Raw genomic sequence first — 11,144 nt, forward strand, 5'->3', positions numbered from 1 at the left:
AAATTGACCTCAGAGACACTAAAATCATTACATAATATAAGAGGTCATCTAACCATAATAAGACATTTTTTTTTCAAATGGCCATAAAAATCTGTGCATACACAAGTGCCATCACTGATGTAGCCCATGTGCCAATGCCCAGCCTGGTACCTTGCTTAAATACTAGTGCCCTTTAATCTGGCTATCACAGGTCCTTACCAGCAGCTAGTTTTTGAGATAACATGCTGGCCGCAGCAGTCAAATGTGTGTGTCAGTGGTTATCTCAACTGCTGGGCTCCCTGGGTGCCAGAGATCATATTCAGGGGTCTGGATGATGCCATGAGTTAGGTCCCTTCCTGCTGGCCACCAGATTTCAGATTCAACCTCCCTGAACAGCCACGTGGAAAAGCTTCTGATATTTTATTTCCCCTATTAAGAAGAACGATAACTGGTTTCCTCAAAAACCTGAGTCACTGTCCTTTCCTCCACACATGGTAGTGTGGCAGCCTCGGTTGGGGGTAGGAGAGTGGAAGGCAGAGAATGAGAATTCTGATGGTACTTTTTAAATTAAATTTTAAAAATTCAATCTGCTCATTCTTGCCAAGGGAGACTTAAACAGACCTGTCTAGGGATATGTGTGAGGGTAAGAAGGAGTTCTGGGTGAGGAGTTAACTTTCTTCCTGTGTCACTTCCCTTCCTGAGACTTTGGTTCCCTCATCTGTAAAATGGGTGGGCTGAACTAGTGGGCTGGTCTCAGGTCCTTTCTGGCTCTGAATCTACAACCCTATGAATGACACAGACAGACATTCCTGGGAGGAAGGATAATAAAGAGGAAAGAGTACTTGGGCTTGAAGTCAGAAGACTCAGTTTCTCACCCCCTTCAGCTGTGTGACCCTGGGCACTAAAGTCACTCTCTCTGGGCCTCTGTGAAATGAGGGGGTTGGTCTGAATGCTCCCTGAGGTCCCTTCCTGCCCAAATCCCATGGTTTTTCAGAGATGCCCTGGTGACCAGCATCGTGAACTGCATGACAAGCTTCATGTCTGGATTTGTCATCTTTACGGTGCTTGGCTATATGGCGGAGATGAGGAGTGAAGACGTGTCTGAAGTGGCTAAAGATACAGGTAGGAGCCCAGACTCCATTTCCTCCCTCAGTCCTTACTTGAGCAAACTTGGTTAAGAGCAGGGGAGACTGGCTGGGGAGGGAGAGGAAGCCTACCTCACTCTTCTACTTCTTTTAAAAAGCATATATAGAATTATATAATATATAATTTATTATATTTAACATCTTATATATAACATGATATATACAATATTATAGATTATATATATATTTTAATGATATATTCATTTTAAGTTTTTTTTAAAAAACATTTGAAGGTTTTAGAAAAACACCTTCTTTGGAAATGTTACTCTCTCATGTGTTCTTGGTTTAAGGACCTAAAAACCTGGGTTCGAATGACAGCTCTGTCACTCCCTGTGTGACTTGGAGAAGTCATTTCCTCTCCAGGTCTTCCTTTCCTCACTTGTAAATATGGGGATTAAAATAATGCCCTCTGAGTTGCCAATGATACTATAAATGATTCTGGATTTTTAACGAAAAATCCAGCCTGCTTGACATGGCCAGCTGAGTGTCCCCCCATCATTCTCACTTAACACATTCCAAATTAATCTTATTGTCTTCCCTGTGAAACCCAGTTCTCCTTCTCAATTCCTTTCTTTTTGTCAAAGGCAGCATCATTCTTCTGGTCACCCAAAGCTTAAAACCTCAGTCTCCTTTGTCTCCTCCCTAGGACTTTGTTCTCCATCCAGCCAAATTCTGTGAATTCTTTCTTCAAAAAGACTATTAAACCTTCCCCTTCTCTTCTGTTTCTATTGCATCTCATCTGCTCTAGGCCTCTATCATCTTATGTGCAGAATAGTGCAATAGCCTCTGAACTAGACTCCCTGCCTCCAGGGATTATGTTTTAAGAATATTTTTGTCCCCTTAGCATCTGGCTAAGCCCTGCACCCAGGAGGTGACAAGAAAGATTTGTCAATTTATTGATAGATTTTAAAAATGCAGTGTGTGGGGGTGCAGCTAGGTGGTGCAGTGAATAGAGAAACAGCCCTGGAGTTAGGAGGCCCTGAGTTCAAATATGGCCTTAGACACTTAACACAAAAATTAGCCGTGTGACCTTGGGCAAGTTACTTAACCCCAATTGCCCTCCAAAAAAAAAAAAAGAGGCAAAAAAATGCAGTGTGTGTGTGAGTCAGCAAATATTTATGAAGAACCTATGTGCTAGGTTCTGTAGTAAGAACTGTGGATACAGAGAAAGAAAAAAGCTGATCCTTGGTCTCAAGAAGTTTCATCTCCCTGGGGAGACTAAATGCCAACTACTGCATACAGACTGAACTGGAGATAAGAGGGGGAAGGCACCAGGATTAAGGAGGGTCAGGAAAGGCTTCTTGCATGAGGCAGGATTTTAGCTGGGACTCGAAGGAGACCAGAGAAGCCAGGAGGTGGAGATAAGAAGGGAGAGAGTTCCAGGCATGGGAAACAGTAAAGATGCACCAAGTCCAGAGATGGTGCATCTTGGAGGAATAGAGGGGAGGCCAGTGTCACTGGATACCAGAGTACGTGGGGATGGGAGGGAATAGGGGAAATGTAAGAAGATTGGAAAGGCTGGTGGGGAGCAAGTTATGCAAGGCTTTGAACACCAGAGAGAGGCTTTCTATTTGATCCTGGCAGTGATAGGGAGCCATTGGAGGTTGCTGAGAAGGAAGATGATGTGGTAAGACTTGCTCCTGAGGAAGGTCACTGACCTGAGAGGGGGATGGACTGGAGTGGAGAGAGACTTGTGGCAGGGAGACCCCCCCCCACCACCACCAGGAGGCTCTTTCAGTAGTCCAGGCAAAAGGTGATAAAGCCCTACATCATGATGGGGCAAAAAAAAAAAAAAAAGGTTAAGAATACCTGATTATTAGAAAGAAGAAAGCACAAGGATTTTCCTCAGTGAGTTGTGTGAACTAGACTATTTTGCTGCTAGGTCTTCCTGTCAAACACCATTCATTCCCTATCTGTCTGTCCATCTCCCTCTGGGACAGAGCTTTGAGCTGCTCTGAATGGGTGCTAGGGGAGCAGTCCAGAGTGGGTCTATAAGCCACCATGGAGCTCATAGGCCCCAAACTGGAAGGGAGCCAGTCTTAGGCCATGTGCTCTGACCCTCTCATTTTACAGATGAGGAAGTGAAGGACCAGGCAAAGTAAAACAACTTGATTTGAATGCAGATCCTTGGACTCCAAGATTCTTCCATTATGCTCTGCTGCCTTCCCAACCCTTCCTGATTTTTTTTAAGCTCCAAGTTTCTTTCCTCCATGTTAGTTGGAAGTCTCATGACTCTCTCCTTTTCTCTACCCACTTGTCTCAGGGCCCAGCCTCCTTTTCATCACTTACGCAGAAGCCATCGCCAACATGCCGGCTGCTACCTTCTTTGCTATCATTTTCTTCTTAATGATAATCACTCTGGGCTTAGACAGCACGGTGAGTGGACTGTTGTGGGGGGCAAAGTCGGGGCGGGAGTGGGGTGGCAGGAGGGAAGGTATTTATTCAGAGACCCTTCACAAGAAGCCTGGATAACCCTCTGAGGGCTTAGCAACGCATGGGAGTCTCCCCCATGGTTTTTATTTTTCCTTTCCTAGATTTATTCAGTTGATGGATTCTTTTCTTGTTCCTTTCTAAAAATCTTTTTTATATCACCTACCCTTTTCCAATCTGTCCCTGCCCTCTATTGCCCTCCTGAAGAGCCATCTTTTTTATAACAAAACATTATAGAAGGAATTTTTTAAAAGTCTGGCAAAACCAACAAATGTTATAAGACTCTGTATCCATGATCATACCTCCTTCTTTGCAGGGGCTATATATACACACATGTGCATACACACATATACATGCACACAATGCTTATATACACATGTGCGCGTGGTTGTGTAATGTGCACACATGTCTGTGCATGTGCCTATAACTAACACATATCCCCTTGCATGTATGTATGTACATATGTACATGTATACACATGTGTGTACATGTGTGACATGTACATGTGTGTGTGATTTCTCTTCTTTGGAGCCAAGCTTGGTCAAACAATGGATTCTTAATCATGGAGGGGACACTATTTCCCAATGTTCATTCCCAGGGGAGCCAGTTGCTATGACCCAGTACTTTTCTCTACCAATCATCCGACCTCTCACCTTCCCTAGGCTGATCATGACAACACCACGGCCTTCTTCCATGACCCCAGTACCCAAATGGCTATTCCCATGTTAGAAGGTCTCCAGCATCAAGGGGCCCTGATGACTTCTCTGGGAAGGGAACCCCTGGGGACGAGGACTCACGTCTCCACATGTACTTCTCAGTTCGCAGGACTTGAGGGTGTGATCACTGCAGTGCTGGATGAATTCCCACATGTCTGGGCCAAGCGCCGGGAGTGGTTTGTGCTTGCTGTGGTCATTACCTGTTTTTTTGGATCTCTGTCCACCTTGACTTTTGTGAGTATTGACTGCCCTTGATTCTGCCTCTCCTGAATAGGCCCTGGAGTAAACCCAGAACAGACCCTCACCATCTGAGCCCCCAAGGAAAACCAAGCAGTAACGATCCCTTAAAGAGAAGCTATTTTTAACACTCACATGTTGCTACCTAGATGGGCAACTCTGCAGGTTTTGACTCCTAGGAAGGCTCTCAGAGGCTGATTTATTCCGACCTTTGCATAAAGTCCTTCCTCATTTGCCTCCGATGGACACAACCCTTTTAGCTCTTAAAAGGGCTATTACCCTTTAAAAAGTTTCCAATCTATTTCTCACTTTACTGTATTAATTATATAGGAAAATGTTTTCCCAATGCACAGATGATCTGGAGGGCTGGAGGCTCCAGTCTGTAACAGAATGGCTTTATCTTCTCCTAAGTTCTAGCAATGATGAGGGAAGACAACCTCTCATACTGGTAGGCAGCATGGTGTCTATAACCTCTCTGGGACTCAGTTTCCTCACCTATAAAATGGGACTTAGACTTGATAACCTTGAAGGCCTGTTCCAGATCTTAATATACAGTTCATCTAAAAATTCCATTTATCTAGGGAAGCCAGGAGGTAGAAGCCATGGGGATCATCGGCTCTGAGATCTAGACTTGGAAGGCACTTTGGAGGCTAATTAGTCCAACTCATACATTTATTAAATGAGGAAAATGAGGTTGCAATGGGGGAAGTAGCTTGGTCAAGGTCACAGAGGCAAGAAGCATCACAGTGGGTAGGATTTGAGCCCAGGTCCTTTTACTACTAATCTTGTGCTTTCAATAAATCAAAAGGTGTCTACCAAAGTCACAGATTTTTCTCTATTTTTTTTGCTTCCTGATTGCTATTTGCAAATCAAAATCTTCAAGCTATAAAAGTGCTTGACAATGTTATTGAGGAAAGGTATTCAGCATTTATTAAGCACCTACTATGGGCCAGGCCTTTACAAAGAGTATCTCACATGATCCCTCACAATCACCCTGGCAGGGGGGTACAGGGGATGGTCACAGAGGAGCAGAGGCCAGACTAGGGAATACTGGACACAGGCTCAGGTGCATCTGATAACAGGGGTCCCTCTGGGCCCTTAAAGATAAGCAGCTTTAAGGCTAAGCACAGTAAGTGGTGCTAAAAGAACACTTGCTGAAGGCATACACTGCAGCTAGGTGTTTTATCTGGGCTCCTAAGGGAGAGGAAGACAAAAAGGGAAGAATGTTGACATGTGGAATAAAGCTCGAGCTACAAGGAAAGGGATCGCTATGGGAAGGATAATATGGTATAACTGGAAAGAGAACTGAGCTTGGAATTGGCAGAGAACTGGGTTCAAATCCTACCTCTGATACTTCCTAGCTGTGTGACTGTGGGAGGGTCATTTAACCTCTCTCAGACTTAGTTTCTTCATCTTTAAAATGGGGGTAATAGCTATATTACCTACTCTCTAGGGTAATTGTGAGGCCTGGGTACAATAATCAATCAATAACATTTATTCAAAACCTACTACATGCCTAACATGGTGCTAGGGACTGGAAATACACAAAATAAAAATACACAGAAATAAATACACAGAAGAAAAGAATCCTTGATAAGATATGCAAATTGCTTTGCAAACCCTAAAGTATTATACAGATGGTGGTGGCGATGATGATGATGACGATTTTATGGAAACCTCTGGACACTGAAATTAAAACCTCAATTAAAAAGTCAGAATTTTTTCAGGGAAAGAAACTTTCATAAACCCTTTAATTACTGAGTGTGGGGAACAGTGATGGGTATTAATAATGGCCCTGAATTCCCAGGACTCCTCTGTTGTTTGCAGGGAGGGGCCTATGTGGTGAAGTTGCTGGAGGAATACGCCACTGGACCAGCGGTGCTCACAGTGGTGCTTTTAGAAGCTATTGCCGTGTCTTGGTTCTATGGTAAGAATATTCTTTTGGCCAGCTGGGTCCTAATGAGTATGACAGGGAGGGCTCTGCTATCACAGACAGAATCCACTCTAGTGTCTCTACCAAGAAAACCCCCAATGGGTCATGAAGAGTTGGACAAAACCAAACAACACCCCGGGTACTGAGTCGTGTCTCATTACCTTCTGTAGAATAAGTTTATTTAGAAGTGGGGTATAGATAGGCAACTTCATGCGTACAAGGTATTCCTTGAAAAATTTTCAATGGACCTGATCAAATTCCGTCTTTCTCTGAGCAGAAAACATCAATGAGTCCATCACATCCATGCCTGACAACCCACAACCAACCTTACACTCAGGACTACAGAGTCAGGGACCAGCAGGCTGTGCTAGCCTGCTTCTAAGACTCAGGGAAAACACACACACACACACACACACACACACACACACGCAACCTTTTTATATTCTACTGAGACTCTGGTTCGGAGTGACCCCAAGTGTGCTGAGGAACAGGGGCTGAAAAATTTGTGTAACGTGACTTTTTCTGCCTCTAGGTATCAATCAGTTCTGCAGTGATGTGAAAGAAATGCTTGGTTTCAGCCCTGGTTGGTTTTGGAGGATCTGCTGGGTAGCGATCAGCCCAATATTTCTGCTGGTAAGTTAGGATTTCCCTGTGTTCTTCTTTGTCTGAGGAATTATCTTCAATGCTCTTTAAAAAAAAAATACAAACTATTTCACTTTTCTGCTCAGGAATCTCGAGTGTCTTTTTCCTGCCTATCACACTAATTCTAATCTAATTCTTTCGTGTCAGATCAGTCCAGTGTTTGATGTGTGTTTGAATTTCCACTTTGCCACACAGTGCCTATGGGAGCCTGGACAGGTCACTTCCCCTCTCTAAGACTCAGTTTCCCCATCTATAGAATGAGGTAATCCCCTTCTAGCCTCATCTCTCATTACTCCCCTGCATGGCCTCTCCTGCATCCATCAAAGAGATGTGGCTGTTGTGTTGTGCATGGATGCCTAAGTCTAAGTTCAAGTTAAAAAGACAAATGGCTTGTGACTGAGAGGTCATAAGGAAGGGAAAGTTCAGTCCTCTCAGCCGTTGTGACTCATGTGCATGCACACACACATAGACACATTCGTGTATATTCGTATATGCTCCAACTCCAGAGGGCTTGTGGTTCTGGCTTTCCTTCTAGAATCAGTCTTCGAGGGGAAGACCCTCAGGATTTCTAGCCAGGACAGAAACAATGGCTATTTACACTCTCTGAGCCATCAACCAAAACGATGAGTCAGAGCGGCTCGGGCAGGGACCTATCATTGGCCAATCAATGAGAGCCAGAATGATTTGGGTTTAAAGGCATAACAGCCAAGTGGCTTCCCTATGGAGCAGTTGGAGGGGGTGCGGCCAGCACCCTGATTGAGAGATGGGATCCTTTTTGCTGACATATCACAGAATCTTAGAGTCAGAAAGAGCCTTGGGAACGGCCTAGCCCAACCAGAAATCAGAAGGTGAAAGTGGATGGCCCAGGGTCCCATGGGTAATCAGAAGCTCAGCTGGGATGCAATGGACAGGAATCCTTTCTACTCAGAGCCAACAAGTAGTCAAGGAAAGGCTCTTGGTGTCCTTTTCGGGGATCTGTTCCCTCTAATGACCACTTATGACCCAGTTTCTGCCCTTGAGACATCTCTCTGTAGAAGGCACTGCTGGTTCTCAGCAGAAGCTTTTCCTTTACTTGTCCCTGTCTCTCCTACTTCTTTAAGGAGAGGGTATTTTGATCTTCCACAGTCCCTTTAGCTCTTGGGGATTAGCCACAGGCAAATACAGAGAGTGGATATGTCTGCCACATTCTAATTTTTATCTTGCTGTAGTCTTGGTGTAAACATGAATCTTTCTGACCAAACAGTCCTTTCAATATCTTTGCTTTCAAAGCAACCCTTTGGTCATTCCATGCCATGTACACTAACTCACACAAATCTTAAATCCTGTGACGACTGACTCATTTTTGCCTTCATGATCTTGTAAATTGCCTTTCTGTCCAGAAACACCCTCCTTGCTCCTCTCCCTAGTATCTTCCCTCCCTTTCCTCAAATACTGGTTCAAAATTCACATCTGCCAGGGAGCTCACCCTAACTGATACCCCCTAACTGACCAATGGACTACTCCTCTGTCCTGTGTTGCCTTGATGTTTATGACCTTCATTTGTATGTCAGTGTATGCATTTATTTACCAATGTTGATTGTTAAAGTCAAGTCCCCAACTAGATTGTTAAGTCTTTGAGGGAAGTGCCCTAATTTTGTATTTTTTTCTGTATGCCCCAAAACCATCTCCAGTTTTTTGTTCGTGGTAGGATTGCTGACTAAGAGAATGCTAAGACATTTTTGTATCCCAGTGATTCTGACCCTTTGGAAGTTATCATCCAAATCCCATTCCCTGCTCCCCACTACTCAGTTCCTTATTCCCACCTGTTTCAAACCCCTCCTCCTTAAAGTTTCAACCAAGTTCCACAAGTCCTATTGCTCTCTATAGAATGCCTGCTCCATAGGCAACAAACTTGCCTTCATCTTCAAACTTTCTGCCTCCCACTCCTTCCATCTATTGGCTATCACTGAAGCCTGGTGCCTCCCTGGCCACCCTTCCCAGCACTGACTGCACCTTCACTCTTCCCCTTGGCTCACTGGTCAAGGCAGGCAGAGGGGGAGCTGGAATACTCCTTTTTCCCCAATGCCACTTCCAGTTACCTTCATCAGGAATTTAACTCCAAAGGGCAAAAGAGATATAGGTCAATTGTTGGCAGGGATGGGAGGACCAAATGAGGGAATCCTCTCGTCCTTTGAGGCTCATGATATTAATAGCTACCACTTAATCAAAATCCTGGTAGCTGTTGTCTATAGACCTCCAGGCCACTGCTTCCTTCCTCAATGAATCTGATAGCTGGCTCACAATTTTCTTCTTCTCCCCAACTCCTACCCTTGTACTAGGGTATTTCAGTATCCATATTGGCTCTCCTTCAAATACCCTAAGCCCTCCTCAACCATTCCTCATCCTACTCACTTCCCATGACCTACTCCTCAACCCCACTGCAGGCATCCACAAAGATAGTCACACCTTTGATTTTGCCATCACCCAAAAATGTACCATCTCTATGTTCAAGAATTCCCAAATCCCCTTACGTGATCATAATCCATTGGCTTCCTACCCGCCTCCTTTTGCCTTCCCTTTTCGCCCTCACTGTGACCTCCAGTCCCTCGTCCCCTTAATTCTTCCCAAGTCCATCTCCCCTGCGACACTAGTGATTCTCCTCTTCTCCCCATCTTGGCCCTCCACGGTACTCTCTCTTCAGTCCCAGTCCCTTTATCACATTGCCCCTTACACCAGACCTGCATCCCTTGGATCACCACCCTTCGGACTGGGTCCACTACAAATTCATGTTGCATAACTTCAGCTGGGCCCTTGCTGCTGCTAGACAATCCTACTCTCACGCCCCTTATCAACTCACTCTCCTACTCCCCACAGCAGCTCTTCTACAACTTTTCATCCCTCCTCAAACTTCCCATGCCTCCCCTTCCCCCTCAGCTGAGAATCTGATATATTTCACACAAAACAATCAAGGCTGTTTGAGCCCCTTCTTCATCCCTCTTCCTCATCTCCTATAACTCAGGTGCCTTCTGCCCCTCTCTCCTCCAGCCATCTCACATGATGAAGTGGCCTTACTCCCTATCAGGGCTAAAGCCCTTCCACTTGTTCCAGTGATCTCATTCTATCCTATCTCCTCCAGCTGATTGACTCCTCTGTCATCCCCACTCTTTCATTTACTTTCAATCTCTTTGCCTACAGGCTTATTCCCTGCTGCCTACAAACATGTCCATGTTTCCCTCATCCTGAAAAAAATCCTCATTTGATCCTTCCATCCCTGCTAATAATTGACCTATATCTCTTCTGCCCTTTGGAGTTAAATTCCTCGAAAAAGCATCTACAATAGGTGCTTCTACTTTCTCTCTTCCCATTCTCTTCCTGTTGTTTAGTCATTCCAGTCACATCTGATTCTTGGGTTTTCTTGGCAGAGATACTAGTGTGGTTTGCCATTTCTTTCTTTGGCAGATGAGAAAAATGAGGCAAATAGGGTTAAGTGACTTGCCCAAGGTCACACAGCTAGCATCTGAGGCCATATTTGAATTTGTCTTCCTGACTCCAGGCCCAGTGTTCTGTGTACTATGGCACTACCCAGCTGCCCTAGCTCTCTTCTTTTCTTTTTGGAGGGGGGAGGGGAGGGCAATTGGGGTTAACTGACTTGCCCAAGGTCACACAGCTAGTACGTGTTAAGTGTCTGAGGTCAGATTTGAACTCAGGTCCTCCAGGGCCAATGCTCTATTCACTGGGCCACTTAGCTGCCCCCCTAGCTCTCTTCTTAACCCCTCACAGTTCTAGCTTCTGACCTTATCATTCCACCAAAATGTTCTCTCCAGAGTTACCAATGATCTCTTAGCTGCTAAATCCAATGACTTTTCCTATGCTCATTCTCCTTCACCTCTCTGCAGCCTTTGACACTGTTGATCACTCCTCTTTGATATACCCTCTTTTCTGTAGGTTTTCAGGACCTCTACCTCCCCCTCCCTTTCTCTCCCTCTCTCCCCCTCCCCCTCTTCTCCCTCCCTCCCTCCCTCTCTCTCTCTCTCTGTCTCTGTCTGTCTCTCTCTCCCTCTCTCTCTCTCTCTCTCTCTCTCT

The 11,144-nt window shown here is 45.0% G+C and overlaps 1 protein-coding gene across 3 annotated transcripts in view; it reads left to right on the plus strand.

Moving 5' to 3' along the window:
- Positions 1-11,144, plus strand: part of SLC6A4 (solute carrier family 6 member 4) — a 62,756-nt gene that overhangs the window by 35,052 nt on the left and 16,560 nt on the right. For all 3 annotated transcript variants that reach the window (XM_069089735.1, XM_069089737.1, XM_069089736.1), the window contains exons 8-12: positions 974-1,101; positions 3,388-3,500; positions 4,373-4,504; positions 6,335-6,434; positions 6,973-7,073. In XM_069089735.1, the coding sequence (XP_068945836.1) occupies positions 974-1,101; positions 3,388-3,500; positions 4,373-4,504; positions 6,335-6,434; positions 6,973-7,073 (574 nt within the window). The remainder of the gene's footprint in view (positions 1-973; positions 1,102-3,387; positions 3,501-4,372; positions 4,505-6,334; positions 6,435-6,972; positions 7,074-11,144) is intronic.

Source organism: Petaurus breviceps, unplaced genomic scaffold (genome assembly GCF_028583685.1).
Source record: "Petaurus breviceps papuanus isolate PSGF00001 unplaced genomic scaffold, PetGlider_PUasm1.0 186, whole genome shotgun sequence".
In the NCBI taxonomy this organism is placed as follows: domain Eukaryota; kingdom Metazoa; phylum Chordata; class Mammalia; order Diprotodontia; family Petauridae; genus Petaurus; species Petaurus breviceps.